The sequence below is a fragment of the Gossypium arboreum genome, chromosome 12, assembly GCF_025698485.1.
Source record: "Gossypium arboreum isolate Shixiya-1 chromosome 12, ASM2569848v2, whole genome shotgun sequence".
In the NCBI taxonomy this organism is placed as follows: domain Eukaryota; kingdom Viridiplantae; phylum Streptophyta; class Magnoliopsida; order Malvales; family Malvaceae; genus Gossypium; species Gossypium arboreum.
This window is the reverse complement of record NC_069081.1, coordinates 77,046,750-77,064,694: the sequence shown is the minus strand read 5'-3', so window position 1 is coordinate 77,064,694 and position 17,945 is coordinate 77,046,750. Positions and strand designations below refer to the sequence as shown.

The window sequence follows — 17,945 nt, the reverse complement described above, 5'->3', positions numbered from 1 at the left end:
TGGTATTTGATTTGATTGTAGGACTTTGCATGAGATTGAACCGAAATTCTAAGAAATTATAGCATAGTTCGGTATGGCTGGAGTAATTGATCTTGCATTATTTGTTTTCTCTTATGATCTTTTATTAATGGACGGTAGTGTAATGCTTATGACTTACTGAGTTATATACTCATTTGGTGTGCTTACTTGTTACTTATTTAGGTTTCTTTGATCCATTTTGTGTGCTCGGGACCATCGTCGAAGTCATAACACCAGCTTGCAACTTTTTGGTACCTTCTTCTTAGTTGGTCTAAGAGAACATTTCGGCATGTATAGGCTATTATGTTTTGTTTGAACTTTGATATGTATACTTTTAGCCATGCGAATATGGCTTAAATGTTAAGTTTGGATTTGGTGTTATGTATGTCAAATTACTAGTTAATCCATGGAAACCATGAAATAGGTAAAATTTACCATAAAATAGATTCAGACAGTAGTAGTGATGTGAATTTGAAAAATCACTAAAAATAGTAGAAATGGAATTAAATAATGAATAAATTATGTAATTGAATCTTGATGAGTCTATTTTCATATGGAAGAAGCGAAACAACTATATGAGCTATATTTTATGAGATGTTTAAATTTTTGTGAAACAGGGCCAGAGCAATTTCTGGATCCCCTATTCTGACTTTGGAAATTCACCATAAATTTTACAAAGATAATTAGAAGTCATGCTTTATATGTACAGATTCATTATTGAGTATAGTTTTATTAGAGACAAACGGCATAGGCATTGAAGCCCTGTACAGGGAGATATCTGATTCGTAATGCACAGAGGTCAGAGTAGTCGAACCCTGAAACAGGGGATAATTTAACTAATAAACTGTACTAATTGGCCCAACCAAAAATTTTAAAAAAATTTTACTAGATAGATATATGAGTCTAGTTTCAGGAAAAATTTATGGAATTTGATTTAGAGTTTCGGAACTCAAGATATGATTTTTAAAGCGACTGCGATGCAGTTAGCCAGCTTGTCTAGAAAATTTTAAAATGAATTGTATGAGCTATTTAAGTAATGAATTAAGCCCGTTAACACCTCGTGTTCGACTCCGAAAACGGTCTCGGATACGGGGTGTTACACATATATAACCTAAAATCAAACTTACCAAATAAAATTCAACTAAACAATCCATGCATAAAATTCATTAGATAGCTTGTAAGCTCATTTGTCTCCTAAGCACACCACAACCTCACAAGGTTAGTGAATTTACAAATATGAAACTTATAACCATATCATACCGTATCACATTCATAAATAGCATATATAACTCAATCATATCATTTTCTTTCAACATCACACATTTTCATTTCAAGAATCCATATCATAAATTTATTTCCATATAACCATTTCATTTAACTCTTTCATATATCATTTTTATACCCAATAAACCACGATGAAATAACATTGGATACACTGGAAAATGCTCACACGAGGTGTGAAATAAGCCTACTCACATGAGCTATAGGTTGGGATGTTAAGCTACATGATGCTGCTCACACGAGTTGTGGAGAATCCATAACAAATGAAGGACCTCAGCCATCGGTAGGACATCCAAGACTAGCACACGGAACTATAATAACTCTAATGACATGTCATTTGTATCCTAAGCACTCACAAGGTTCAAACAGGTCGTTTCGTATCCAAAACATATAATTGTTTACACATTATTTCATCACAAGTACTTATCCATGTAATTTTCCATTTTCAATCATAACCTTCAATTTAGCTAACATTATAATTTAGTCCAAATCACTAATTATCACATAACAATCATTTTAATCTATACATAACACAAATTTTAATCAATGTTTTACCGAAAATAGCAATTGATAAGCTTAATCAATATTCGAACTTACCTAGACAAAAATAGTTACGAATACGATGTCAACGATTATTCCGCTAACTTAGCTTTTCTACAGTTTGAGTCCGATTGATTTGTTTCTTGATCTAAATAATAATTTTCATTCAATTAATCAATTCAAACAGCTTAAATGATCAAACTTATGATTATAAGCCCTTTTATTATTAATTTTCAAAATTACCCTAACCTTTTACCCTTTATGCAATTTAGTCCCAAAACCTGAAACTTACAAATTAATCACATTTAACCACAAATCATGCTATAAGAATTTCCTAGGGTCTCTATAAAGCCCATATTTATCATGATTTATCAAAATTTTCATGAATTTTTATCATTTAAACAATTTAGTCCTTTAACATTAATCACTAAAAACTACTTTACAAAATAGTCCTATTTAACAACCAAGCTTAAAAATATATCATCAAACTTCAAAATCACCTAAAACTCATCAATGGGATAATATAAAACATTTAATAGTTTCACGAATTAACCCCCGAGTTAGCTAAATTAAGCTAAAACGATTTCAAAAACATAAAAACCACTAAAAACAGAAGTTAGAATCACTTACATGTAAAGAAGAACATGAACCGAACCTTCAAGATTTCTTCCTATAGTGCTTCAGTTGAATAAAAAAATAATTGAAGAAGTTGATAGTTCTTCCTTTTTTTTTCATATTATTTACTTATTTATCATTTTACCCTTATAAAATTAATGAAAATTTCTTTAATAAACAAGTCAAAACTGTCCACTATATACAAATATGGTCTAATTACCAACTAATTCCATCAAGTCAAATTTATAAATCCATTTAACACCTTTAACTAATAGCAATTAACTTATGCAGCTTTTACGATTTAGTCCTTTTTACTTAATTAACTATCTTAACGTTAAAATTTTCTAACCAAATTTTAATACGATCTTGTAATAACCCATAAATAATAAATAAATAATAAAATATTGACTCACTTGTCATAATTATGGTCCTGAAACCATAATTTTCAACACCACTAAAAACACGTTGTTACAACTTGGGTTATATGCCTAATATCCTTATAGATGAGGAAATATCACAATATGTTTTTTGTTGATGCTTGGATATAGAATGATATGTGATACGCTTAGGTTATGTTTAAGAGATGTTTTGGTAAGTTTGATGCTTAAAACATGAGATTGATTTAATGGTTATTTTGTGCTTGAGTTGCTAATAGTGAATATGTGATTCAATGTTTATTGAATTAGTATTTGGGTGCTATTTTGGTTGTGCTTAAAAAGATGGAAATTGTTGAGTTGCCTTGAAGGCTTAGTGGTATGGTTGAATATATTTAATCGGTTAGTTTTGAATTGTAAAATAAGGTGCTAATTTTGGCATATTGGTTGGGCACTTAGGATGGTGATTATAAAAGATGATATTGGCTTGTTTTGAATGCTTTTGAAATGGTTGACTCTGGTTCAAAAAGGATGGCTTGTAGTCTAAGTGAATTATGGTAGAAAACTTGTTTTGAAAAGTAATTACAGGTTCACAAGACTTGGCACACGGTCGTGTGCCAAACACAGGCTTATGGCACAGCCGTGTAGTTTGGAAATTTTTAAGTGATTTTGGTGCACATGGTCACAATTTGTTACACGATCCAATGACACAGTTGTGTGACCCATCTTACACGAGCTTAACTCTCGCACACGGTCAAGGGACATCGCCGTGTGACCCCTGTTTGCAGATTTTTCCCACCTTTTTTATTTAATTTCAAATTGATCCCTAATAGTTTCCTTCTTAGTTCTAATCTTTTGTAGGCTCGATATTAACTTGAAATTGATTGAAATACATGATTTACTTTCTTGCATGTGATAAATTGATATCTATTTGAGATTTTGATATATGAAGTTGTTTGTAAATGTTTGATATTGTTGATAGCACCTTATTGCTCGAGTCCAGTGACCAGACCGGGTAAGGGGTATTACAAGCAATATTGTAACACCCAAGCTTTGGTGTCACGATACCCAAAATAGTATGAAAATTAGGAGTCTTGGGGTCTCAACGTCATGATATCCATCCTCGGTGTCACGATATCATTAGAGTTAGCCTCAATTTTCTTCACTTTAGCACCTTCAGTGGTGTCAAGACTTCAATTACCTTAGTGTCACGATACCCAGTCTTAATGATGATTTCCTCAAGCTCAGGGTCATTATCGACTTCCTACACCAACTCAATCACATCGTTAGGTCCCTCATGTTGCCATTTGGTCATTTTGGGTCTCAAAAGGGCATAAAACTAATAAAGACCATTTAATAAAAAAAAAGCTAAAATTTGACAAAAAGTAAAGAAAAGACATCTAAATTGCTTGAGATTAAGCTCCTCTAGTGTAATGGAGAGCCTAATTTGACGTATCAAATTACGGCAGATCACTCAACTCATAGTTGCTCTACTAATTTTTTCGGACTAGGTTAATTTAGAAAATTCGATCCTAAAACCACTTTTCCAATACTAACAAAAAACAAGTCATTACAGATAGTAAAATATTAAGTAATTAGATAAAATAACTTGTCATTCAAATATTAGTCAAAATTTAAACTACAAAGAACCATTATTTTAATATTTTGTTACCTTTGACATAGTATTTTGCATCATAGTGGTAAGCAACATTCACAATTATGTAAATACTATTAAAGTCAAATAATAGTAAAACTATCGAATATTAAATAATAGTAACTAAACATCTTAAATAATAATGAAAATCCATACCTTTACTAGTGATGGAAACTAAACTTATTAAATAATGCTAAAATATGATTTTTTTCCAGTAATTTTTAGATGTTATTATGAACGAAAATGCATTGTTAATGCATATTTTATAGTGCTAAATATTGGTTTTAATTGGTATATAATTGTAACACTAATTAAGTGTTAATTGATCTAAAATAGTAAGTGTACTTTAATTAAAAACATTATTATATTATATTATATTATATTATATTATATTATATTATATTATATTATATTATATTATATTATATTATATTATATTATTGATTCTATAGATTTAAAAATATGAGAAACATAGATAATACCTAATTTATAATTAATTGATTTTTTTATTTTAATTTCTTAAATATATATGAGTCATACTATTTGTTGAGTTGGAATTTGTGTTGAATCATACCGATTTGATTAGATGTGGTTATTATTTATAAAATATTTAATATTTAATGTAATTATAAATATATTTATTTTCTTTTGAGTTTTGAAATATAAATTAAGAATAAATAAATTTATATATTATAGATTAGATTATTAATATATTGATTTTATTTTTATTTATAATGTTAATCTCATACATTTAATTTTATTAATTATAAAAAATTGATTTTAACATTATTAATTATTTTCATATTTAAAATAAAATCATACATATAATTATATTCATTTAATTACAAAAACTTGTATTTTTTATTATTTTTAATTTATCCTATTATATTAAATGGTTTTATAATTTTATTAATTAATAATATATTATGTTATTTTTAAGTAAAACTTTTAAAAGATTTGACCAAATTAATTAATTTTACATTAATATACTATCATATTAATTTATATTACATTTATTATTATCACATAAGAATACTAATAAATTATTATTTGGGTATTCTTATTAATTCAAAAGTTTTTTAAATTCGTGTTTTATATATACTAATTTCTAATGGTACATGATTGCATGTAAATTTATTTTTAAATTTTTAATTTTAAATAATTTATTTTAATTATTGTTACATATCATTGATGATGATAATTTCTTTTTGTTTTTAATAATATACAAATTTGAAACTTCTTTCCGAATCCAGACTGTGCCAGACCACAAAATAATACAAGTGAAGGAATAGATTATTCAGCCTTCATTAAAATAGAGAAGGCAAGTGGACCCAGCGTTTTACATGCTAGAGGCTTCAAGAATCCAACCTAGTCAACTATGCAATCATGCCTTGATGCCAAGAAGCACAACTGTGGAGCCAAGTCTATCAGGTTGAAACTCACTAGTGAGAGAGTTGCTAATTTTGAATGCAAGGATCAATCTCTTTGACAATGTACCTTGTGATAAGTCAGTTGTTTCCAGCTGTACCCGTCACCTACCAATAGTCACGGCAAGAACAGAAACCATCCTTGAAATGGTGAAAACGGGTAGCATCTCTTACAATAATTTCTCTTCCAGAGAGTTTGGATATAAATTTAATGGCAGAGTGGCAATCATTACAGACTCTGAGGTTTTTCATGATCCTCAAAGTGGTGTTCTCTGGGGTGCTTATTAGTGCAAAAGCAATGGCCAATTTCTCACTATGATGTCTAAGCATCTGCTCCTTTACTTCCTCCTCAAGGTCATGTAACACTGATTGAGTGTCTGGAACAAAGCCCATCTTTTTTATATCTTCCCATATCTTTGCCATCATCTTGTAGATTTCATCTTTCTGTGGGTGAAGCCCATCCTCAGCTCCGAAGACATGGAATTTGTTCTTTATCTGAACCCAACTTATTCCCTGTTCTTTCTTTACCCCTCCATCCTTCATTAACTTGCGAATTTTTGCAGCATCGTCCCACTTTCCACAAACTGAATACAAATTAGCTAGGGCTGAGTAGGCCCCACTGTTGTCAGGGTCAATAAGGAGCAACCTTTCAGCTGCAACCTTTCCAAGGTCTACATTCTTATAAACCTTACAAGAAGATAAGAGCGAACCCCAAGTTACAACATCTGGTTCAATGGGCATTTTTTCAATAAAATCATATGCCTCTTGTATCAATCCAGCTCGCCCAAGAAGGTCAACCATCAGTGCATAATGGCTTAGCGTAGGTTCAATCTTGTGAAAATCTTTCATCATATTATAATACCTACTACCCTGTTCAACCAGCCCCACATGTGTACAAGCAGAGAGTACACCTACATATGTTATATGGTCAGGCTTAATTCCAGCTGCCAACAACTTTTCAAAATGCTCAAGGGCTTCTTCTCCAAGACCGTGTTGAGCAAGAGCCATTATCATAGATGTCCAAGATACAATATCTCTGAACCAGTATATCCGATTGAATACTTTCCTTGCACAATTAATGCTTCCAACTCTAGCATACATCGTAATTAGAGCATTGTTCACAGAAACCAAGGATGCTTGACCAGTTCTTATTGCAATTGCATGAATTTCTTTGCCATGATTCAATGAAGTCAAGCTTGAACTGACACTCAACATAGCTGCCAGAGTGAAGTTATTTGGTTTAGGACCATCTCTGACCATTAACCTAAAAAGCTCCACTGCATCAGTATTCAAGCCATTCTGCAAGTATCCAACAATCATGGCAGTCCATGCAACTACATCACGGTCTTTCAGTGAGTCAAATATCTGCCTAGCTGGTTTTAAATCTCCAAGCTTAACATATCCATCCAGCAAAGATGTAAATGCAATAATATCAAGGCGTGAAATCCCACTCTGCTCTACAATCTTTTGAGCAATTTGAACCCCACCTGACTTTGCATACATTGAGATCAAGGCATTTCCTACTGGCCCAAATGTATTGAAGTTGGTGCTAGCAATACGAGCATGGATTTGTTTCCCAAGTTTCAACATCTCAAGGTTGGCACAAGCTGATAACGCATTAATAAACGTGAATTTATCAGGAAGCAACAAAGAATCCCTCAGCATATTACTAAATGTACATAAAGCATCAAAATCATGCCCAAGTTGATTGTAACCTGCAATCATCGAATTCCATGTCACTATATCTCTTTCACTCATCCTTTCAAATTGTCCACGTGCAAGATCAACTCGTCCATGCTGCATATGCAACGAAATCATAACATTCCAACTCGATGTGTTCCTATATTCCATCCTATCAAAAATAACTCTTGTCATCATTGGATCACCAGACTTAGCATACATATTTAACAAAGAGTTAACTACACTAACATAACTACTAAGCCCAAACTTGACGACGAGAGAATGTACCTCTCGACCAACATCTAAAGCTTTAATAGCAGCGCATGATGCAAGAACACTAGTAATCGTGTATTGCGTTGGTATTACTCGTTCTTTAATCATTTTATCAAACAATTTTAAGGCACTTTGAAAACGACCCATCTGATTGTACCCCATAATAATCGTGCTCCAGGAAACAGAATCACGATTCGGTATCTTACGAAAAATTTCAGTAGCTTCAGACATTTTAGCCTGTCTGGAATAAGATGATAAAAGGGTATTCCACGTGAAAATAGTTTTCACGGGCATTTCGTCGAACAATAACTGAGCATCGGAAAAGCACCCAGTTCTGGAGTAAAAATTCATGAGATTGTTGAGTAAGATGACACTAAAGTGAAGCCCAGATTTGATAACTCGGGCGTGGACCAATTTCCCGGCTAAGAGGTCATTGGATTTGAGGCTTTCTTGGAGGAGACGAGCGCTGTGATATGATAAAGAGAATGGGTCTGGGATGTTCATTTAGTTATCGTATTTGAAGAATAAATTCAATTAAGAATAATTACAAGGTTTTGGTTTTGGGTTTGGTTTAAATTGAATATTTCTAATTCATTGAGACTTGACCTTCCAAAAACAAAAAAAGCAACTTCTTCTTTGTAACATGGTGTCATTTCGACCCGAGCCCACTTTCAGGGTTCTCAACGGTTCGGGATTCGAAAAAAGAGACCGGGAATAATGAACTCGACGTGAATCGAACCTGCAACCTTCTGAGCTGAAGACTACCATTGCGCCACGACCACGGGTGGTAACAAAAACAGGATAGCTTAAATTAAAAAAATATAGTGTATTCATATTTGAAGCATACAGCAAAAGAATGCCATTTAATAGTCAATTTTCGTTACTGGAATGCTTGAAATCATGTTATTCGGATCTTTTAAAATAATTTATATAATACTTGTGTTTGTTTTGCAATATATATAAATATCAAGTATATGCTTCACAAAATTTAAAGCATATTGAATTTTATTAACATGTTGCACATAAATTATTAAATTATTGATTTTATTAATTTTTCACTTATAAATTATTAAACTGTAAATTTTATATTAACCAATGTTACTCAAAATTTGTAAGTTAAAATATTCCCTTTTCGAAATCATATATACAAAAGTAAGGTTTTCTTTGAAATGACATTATTGGTTATCCCACATCTAAACGGTTTTAATATTATAAACTTACATAATTTTCATTAAAACTACAAGTTATGTTTATGCAAGGAAATGTGCAAAATTACGTTGTTGTTTCCTCCATTTAAGATAAAACATCCATATTTAAGCAAAAAGTAATTATAAATTATTGCCTAAGTATATGAAAGAAAATAAAAGGAAATATTTACATTTATATATTATATTAATAAATTTAATAATTTAATTATTGAAATATTAATAGTAAATAATTATAAATATCTATATATATATAATAATTAATTTGTCGTTTTCCTATGAGATGGATCGATAATATAACAAAATGACAATTATTAAGAGATAAATTAGTAATTAATAGTAATTTATAATATTCAAAAGCATTAAATTATACATATTATGCACATTTAAAGATTTTTGGAAAAGAAAAAAAATGCTCTCGTCTTCTTCGGTTTCTACTGCAGACAGGAATGAAGAAGGTGATTCTCTTCTTGAGGATTCTAATACAAAGAAGGTTCGATTTAAGGAGTCGGCCATGATTCCTGAAGATGTGATGGTTGTAGAGCCATAACCAATGCCTTCTATGTCATGGAAGGATATGCTAGTGGGGAAAGAAACTATTGTTCAAAATAATACAAGTGATGGTCAATTTCTTGCTGATAATTTCTCTCTCACAAAGCAGAATGTCAAGAAATCTTTTGTTGATGGTGTTCCTTCCATTGATTTCTTGGAGAGAGTATATCAGCTTTTGGAAAAGGAAATGTTAACCTCTGTGGTACTCAAAATGTTGGGACGAAACCTTGGTATCATGACTCTGCATAATAGATTATATGGGATTTGGAGACTGTCTAAGCCTTTTCAATTAATGGATATTGAGAATGGTTACTTTCTTGCAAAATTTCAGAGCACTGACGACTATGACAAGATTCTATCTTAGGGTCCGTGATTTATTTTTGGTCATTACCTAACCGTCCAACCCTGGACGATCGATTTCAATCCTAGTTTACCTTACCCTAATATGGTCCTCGCATAGATACGTTTTCCTGGTCTTCCCAATCATTTATACAAAAAACAGATTCTTACGAAGATTGGGGGAATGATAGGTAAAGTAACAAAATTAGACTTTAACACAGGTAACAGACCGCGAGGTTGTTACGCTCGCATGGTAGTTTATGTCAATTTAAGGCGACCATTAATCTCTAAGATTCTCAACAATGGTAGCCCTCAAAGGATCGAGTACAAAAACCTACCTGTGGTTTGCTTTAATTGTGGTTGCTATGGACACGCCAAGGAAACTTGTCCATCAGTTCGCACAATCCCCAGGGGCGAAAGAGAAGGGTGAGACGTCAGAAATAAATTCTGTAATTCCTGCAGTGGTTGGAGAAAGAGACTATGGTCCCTAGATGCTGGTGGAGTTGAAGACCAAGTGTGGCACCTTAGATGGGATCAAAAAGGGAAACAATTTTAAAGGGGAGAAAAATATAGGATCATGTTATCAATCACTAATAGACTTGGAGATGATTGCAACGGAGGAGGAAATCAATAAGAAAACTTAGAGAGATTTGAAGAAAAAAGGGAAAGCTATTTTAATTAGTCCTCAAGAAAAATCTTCAATGGGTAAAAAATCTGCTAATGATTGCTCTAAAAAATTTAATCTCGGCCTACCGATGGGGAAACATTAAAAGGGTCAGGCCTATGACCCTAAGGCCACTAATCTCGTGAATGTCCATATCATGGGTGGGATTAAAACGAGCTTGGTTCTGTAGGCTTCTTTGGCTATTAAATAATAGACTTCTTCTACTAGTAACCAGCAGGCCTTTAGCAATTTTTGCTTTGGGCTGCAGCCAGAGGCCCAGGTTTTAAAAGAAGTTGTAGCAGATCTTTCTAAGCCTTCAAGTGCTTTGAACTTTCTATGCCTAGTGCTAGAGAAAATATTCGACCTCTAAATTCAGGTAATTCTGTCTCTTTTTTTCCTTTAGTTTCAAATTCACAGAATGTTGTTGATGCAAACCAAATAAAGGTGGACCCTCCTTTTTCTTTACAAAAGCAAGCAGAACATGTAGTGCACTTTAATCCTACATTTGAGGAGAGTTCTTTTGTTAATGTAGCGGTAAAGGAAGGAGTTTTGGAGGCCAAAAACCATTCGGCAGTTATGTTTAAAAATAACAATATTCTGGAGTCTGTGAACGAGGAGACGGGGGGCAGTGATCCTCTGACTGGAATTAAATTACCTAGGGAAGTTGTTAAGGGACTGAATGCTAAAGTGACTCGGGTCCAAAAGGTCGTTGGAAACTTAATAAAACCTTAAAAGGGCCAGGTAATCAGTTCAAAAATTCTAAAAATATTCGGGTTCCATTTGCTGATTCTATGAAGAGGGTAATGGAGCTTATTACATCTGAAATTGATAGGAAATATACTATGGATTTGTCGCCGCAAAAATGAGAGCGATTGGAGTTTTCTTCTACCGACCGTTAATAAGATAAGTTTTTTTATTTCTTTTTTAATTTTTATTATGAATTTGTCTATTTTATCTTGGAATGTGCAATGGTGTATGTCTGATAAATATTTGTGAGCTTTTCGTGAGTATAACAATCAGCATAAGCCTGATATAGTTAGCCTTCTTGAACCAAAAATTAGTGGGGCTAAAGCTGACACAATCATTGCTAAGTTAGGTTGGCACAAATCTCATCGTGTGGAAGTAGTTAGATTTTCTAGAAGTATCTAGATTGGATGGAAAATTTTGATTGATTTGGAGGTTGTAGGCAATCATCCTCAATTCATTTTGGCTTGTATTTGCTCTAATCTGCATCATCATCCGATCTTGCTTTTGTGTATGGGAGCCCTAACAAACAGAAAAGGAAATTTTTGTGGAATGATTTAGGTCGTTCAGTTCCAATTGGGTATGATCATTGGATGGGCATTGGATATTTTAACGCCATCCACTGTTCAGATGATAAAAAATATGGTCATGTTAAAGGTCGCAGATGCCAGTTTTTTTGTGAATTTATGGATAAAGCTCAATTGCATGATCTGGGTTTTCAAGGTCCTTTTTACGTGGCATCGTGGTTAGGGGTGAGCGTTCGATCGAATCGAATCGAATCAAATGAAAAAATTTCAAGTTAATCGAGTTGACGAATCATATTTTATCATCCTAATTTGATTTGAAATTTTCTCGAATCGAGTTGAATGAGATGGAATCCGAATCGAATTGAATCGAATATATTTGTTTGAGTTAAATTTTAAAAAATAATTTTGGGTTCTTGTAACCACTGTCACTCATCGTAAAAAAATTTGTCCACCTAAATCAAATTTTTTATTAAGACAAATTTTTTATTAACTTTCATCACCTCATAATTTATTTATTAAACTTTTATATACGGGTTACCTTCTTTGCTTGCTTAGTTGTTTCAATTATCTTCAAATTCTTGTCATTATATATTTTGGAATTAAAAATATATTAAATGTAAAATGTGATTTTTTAATAAAAGTTATTTTAAAGATAAAATGTGAAATTGATACTAATATAAAATTTTAACATGAATATTTAATAGCATAATTAATAATTCAATTTTAATATAAATATTCAATATGACTAAACAATTCAATAATATAAATAATATAAAATGTGAAATTTAATTTAATAATATAAATAGTAGATATAAAAAATTATTACTATTTATGTTTAGTGATTTTTGGATAATTTTGATTTTTATTTGAGAGTAAAGGGTAAGAAGTAAAAGTTTAAGGGAAAATAAAAGTTTTGGGGATTAAAATTTGAGGAAAGTAATAAATAGGGGAGTAAAATTTTTGAGGGAAAATATTAAAAAAATTGAGGGGGTGGGTTTGGGTAGGTGGGAGGTGGGATGGGAAGGAAGTAAAAATTTTAGGGGGAAAGTGGGAGGGAGTAAAAATTTTGGAGGAAAATAAAAAGTTTTGAGAGTTTTTGGGAGTAAAATTTTGAGAAAAGTAAATGGGATAGTAAAATTTTGGTGGGAAATGGATTTTGGGTAAATTGGGGGGTTGGGATGGAAAGGGAGTAAAAGTTTTGGGAGAAAGTGGGAAGGAGTAAAAGTTTTGAGGGAAAGTAGAAAGGTTTAGAAGTTTGGGGTAAAAATATAAAATATTATAGTTTGATATTCGAATTATTTGAATTATTCGAGTTATTCGAATTCGAAAACTCAACTCGATTTGAACTTGAAATTCGAAAAAAATTTGAGTTGACTCGAATAACTCAATTCGTTTAACTCGAAATTTGAATTTTTTTCTATTTTTTCGAGTCGAATCGAGTTTTGCTCACCCCTAATCGTGGTAACCTCTTTGAAAAACTGGATAGGGTAGTGGGAAACAATGCTTGGATGAAATCCTTTCCCAACTTTTCGGTTTCCGATCTTTCCAGAATTAAATCTGATCTTTGACCACTTCTTTTAAATTTTTGCCATAAAGTTAGATATACTCCTAATCGCCCCTTCCGGTTTTTAGCTGGCTGGATGCATCACCAAAATTTCTCTGATTTTGTTAAGGATAATTAGAGCTTCGATGGTAATATGACTAGTGTGATAGTTAGGTTTATTGATAAGCTCAAAAGATGGAACAATTGTGTTTATGGTCATATAAATCAATAGAAGAGGCAGTTAATACATAAGCTTTCTAAAATATAGCATGCATTGGACCTTTCGAGGTCTAATTCTCTTATTCATCAGGAAGTGATGGTCAGAGATGAGCTTGAAAATATTCTTCATCATGAAGAGATGCTCTAGAAGCAAAAATCAAGGTACGAGTAGTTAAATTTGAGAGACCGTAATATTACCTACTTTCATAGACGCATAGTTCAGAGAAGGAATTTCAATAAAATCATTACATTGTGTAATATTGATGGAGATTGGATTTTTGATCCTGAGGTTTTTAAGACCTAAGCGATTAATTTTTTCCAAAATCTTTATGGAGAGAAACTAGGCCCTTTAGGGATTTTACCTCTTAGTGATTTTCCAAGCCTTAATCCTAAAGATGTTGATTTTTTTGGGAGAAATGTTACGAATAAAGAAATAAGGATTGCTCTTTTCGACATGATGCCTTTGAAAGCTCCGGGTAGTTATAGTTTTCATGCAACTTTCTTTCAGAACCAATGGGATAATATTGGGGGTGCTATTTGTGAGTGGGTCAAGAGGGTTTTTGAGGGAGAAACTATTAAACCAGAGTTCAATAACACACTTATTGTGTTAATTCCCAAAATCTTAAACTCAAAAAATTTCTATCAATCAGCCTATCAGCCTTTGCTCTGTATTGTACAAGTTGGTCATGAAGGTTATTACAAACAAATTTAAGAGTATCTTCCCGAAAATCATAGGTCAAGAACAAGCAGACTTCATTGTTGGGAGAAGTATTATTAATAATGACATTATTGCTCAGGAAGTTTTACTTTCTATAAGAACTAAGAATAAGCTCCAGTGGATGGCAATCAAGATTGATTTGGAGAAGAATTACGATAGAGTCAGATGAGACTTTGTAGAAGCTTTTATCAATGCAGCAGGTATTCTTTCTCTTTTGGTTAATGTTATTATGAATGCTATTTCATTATCCTCTATGCAGGTATTATGGAATGGTGTGCCAACATAAAATTTTAGGCTAGTAAGGGGTATTCGACAAGGTTGTCCTCTGTAAACATACCTCTTTGTCCTCTGTATGGAATGGTTTGCCCATAGATTTTATGTGGGTATCTCTTTAGGGGAGTGAAGTCCCATTCGATTATTACGCACTGGACCGAATCTTTCACATTTGTTCTTTGCAGATGATTTGGTGATTTTTAGTCCAGCTGATTCATTTCATAGTAGTCTTCTCAAGAATTTTCTGAGTAACTTTTGTGAGTTATCTGGACTCAAAGTCAATGCCATGAAAATGAATGTGTTCTTTTTTACGAGTGTCAAAGAATACTTAAGGAGTGCAATCAATGACACGCTTGGTTTTCAAGAAGTTAATGATTTGGGCCACTATCTTAGGGCTTCTCTCTTTCACCGAAGAATTACTAATAGTATCTTAAATTTTTTAGTGGAAAAAGCTCGCAGTCAGCTACCTAGTTGGGATGCTAAGAGACTCTCCTTTGCTGGAAGGGTCATCTTAGCACAATCTATTTTGTTGACTATTCTGAGTTATCTCATGCAGTCGACCTTAGTCCCTAAAGAAATTTACGAATCTATTGAAGAATTAGCAAGACAGTTCATTTGGGGTGTTGCAGATGGGAAAAGGAAAATGGCTTTGGTGGGGTGGGATAGTATCTGTCAGCCTAAGTTACATGGAGGTCTCAAATTTCGACGTTTGGGGGATCAGAACAAAGCTTTCATGTTGAAACTTGGTTATAGCCTTATTACCAAGACTGAAGCTTTATGGGTTCAGATCCTTAAACCTAAGTATAACCTTGTTGAAAGTATGACAGAATCTATTATGAGGAATAGATGTTCCTATATATGGAAAGCAGTTGCCCAAGTTTGGCCTCTGTTACGCAGTAATATGATCTGGTCTATTGGAAATGAGAGGTCTGTTCGATGTTGGAGGGACAATTGGGTTCCTAATGTGGGGCCTCTCAATCAGTATGTTTCGGGTCATGGTAACATTGTTCTTGAGAGTAAAGTTAAGGAGATGGCTATTGGAACCTTGACCTTTTCAGATTGTGGTTACCAGAAGAAGTGGTAAAACGAATCATTAGCATTCCTCCTCTTTTAGACTCAGTCAGGCTAGATATTCTTTCTTGGTCTAGAATGACGACTAGTGTCTTTTCTGTGAAGAGTGCTTATTATATGCTTAAGGAGGAGTCTTGAAATCCGAAGGATGTGAATTGAAGTATTGTATAAAAAATTATGGGGCCCCAATGAGTCAAACAGTTCATCTGGTTAATTCTTAAACAACGACTTTTAACCAATTCTGAAAGGGTTAGTAGAGGTATTGCACAAGATGCATCGTGCTATTTTTGTGGTCATATTACGAAAGATATTCTCCATATCCTTAGGGATTGTTCTTATGCGAAGGAAATTTGGCACCAAGTTATCTCTTCTAATCATTCTAGAAGCTTTTTTGTTGGTAATATTTAGGAGTGGTTATTCTCGAATTTACAATCTCCTGCTACCAACAAAATGAGTGCCTCATCTTGGGCCTGCCTCTTTGGGATAATTTTTTGGCGCATTTGGAAGAATTGTAATTCGATCATTTTTTAAGAAAATCTTATGAGTCCTAAGGATATAATCAGTGTCTCTTATAGTTGGGCGAAACATTGTCTCTCTATCCATAATGAAGCGTTGGATTCTCGTCCGAAGCAGACTTCAATTTGTCAAAATTCAGGTGTGTGTGTTTATCTTAATACTGATAGTGCTATTCACTCTATGTTTGGTTTCTTTGCTGCAGGTGGAGTGATACGCGATAGCAAAGGGAAGTGGATCTTAGGTTACAATCATTTTTTTGGGAATTCAGTAACAGTTGCTAAGTTGTGGGGTATATTAGATGGTCTACTTCTCCTTCAGAAACAAGGTTATGATGAGATTATTGTCCTGTCAGATAATCTTGAAAATGTTATTTCTATCTGCGAAAATAAGCTTGGTGGTCCAAAAAACTCTCTAGTAAAGAGGATCTAACAAATCTTAGCCATTGAAGAGAAGTGATCCTTGATTTATATTCCTAGAGAGACCAATCGGACAACTGATGCTTTGGAAAAAATGGCTTTATTGAGTGATGAAACTTTGCACATGTTTGAGGATCCCCCTTTAGAGATTAAAGAGATTTTGAACGATGACAACACTTTAATAATTTGCCTATGATCTACTTTATGTAATTCATTGTTTAATCTACCAAAAAAAATTATATACATCATGCTCATTCACATTTTAAAAGATTAATGTACATTGCTTTTCTTTGACTCTTTATGAAGGCAACAATGGCAATGGATGAATATAACTATTATGATTTTGTAAAAATTACAATCATGTAAAAAATTATGGGGGGAACCAGTGGGGTAGTACCCATTCTTGGTTTTCTATTTAAGAATTATTTTTACAAAAAAATATCTGAAGGTAAATTTTATGTGTTGTTTGTTTTTTTAATTTAAGTTTCTAATTATATTAATATTTAGGGTAAACTACACCCATGGTTACTTTTGTTTACCTCAAGTTACATTTTAGTCACTCATGTTTGAAATGTTATATTTTAGTCACTTATGTTATTATATTGTAACATTTTAGTCATTGAGCCATTAAGTCGTTAACAGTGTAATGGTAAGCTGACTTGGCACGTTAAATCATCATTTTAAAAAAAAAATTAGGTTAAATTATACAATTAGTCCCCATATTTTTTTGTTTTAAGTAATTTAATTTTTTTCTTTTATGCTCTTTAAACTTTTCTCTATTTTTTTATTTTCCATTCTCTTTTGCTTCTCCCTCTGTTTTCCTACTTTTCCGTTTCTTTTAACATATCAAGAAGTCGAATTGGTAGTGAAGAAAGAAACAAGAAGTCAAAAGTCATTATTGCCTATAATCAAAACCCATAAACCTATACTATCTGCTAACCATCAAAACCCTCCACCACCACTCATCATCTTCATTTCATCCACTAACACCTTCACCACCAGTGGTGGAGCCAGGATATTAATCTTGGGGGGCAAGTTAAAATTAGAAGTGCTATGTAATAGTCGATTTAAACATATAAACAATCGATTCAAAAGAAGAAGTATTCCAACATGACAGCGATTTAAACATATAAAAATATATTCAAAAGAACAGTATTTCAACAATTAAGACGAAATAGCTATCATTTGACTCGGTTAACCATTTTTTATTCTATTTTCACAGGAATGCTCACTACTTCACAAGCAATAATTTGACATAACTTTATTCAAAGTGACCAAAATTTTCTTCCTCCCCTT

General features: G+C 32.6%; 1 protein-coding gene across 1 annotated transcript; it reads right to left on the bottom strand.

The window, feature by feature from the left end:
- Positions 1-5,644: 5,644 nt before the first annotated feature.
- LOC108459613 (pentatricopeptide repeat-containing protein At2g22070) lies at positions 5,645-8,664 on the bottom strand. Its single transcript, XM_017759015.2, has one exon. The coding sequence runs from the start codon at positions 8,364-8,366 to the stop codon at positions 6,018-6,020; it is 2,349 nt and encodes a 782-aa protein (XP_017614504.1). The 5' UTR covers positions 8,367-8,664; the 3' UTR covers positions 5,645-6,017.
- Between the last annotated feature and the right edge of the window lie 9,281 nt (positions 8,665-17,945).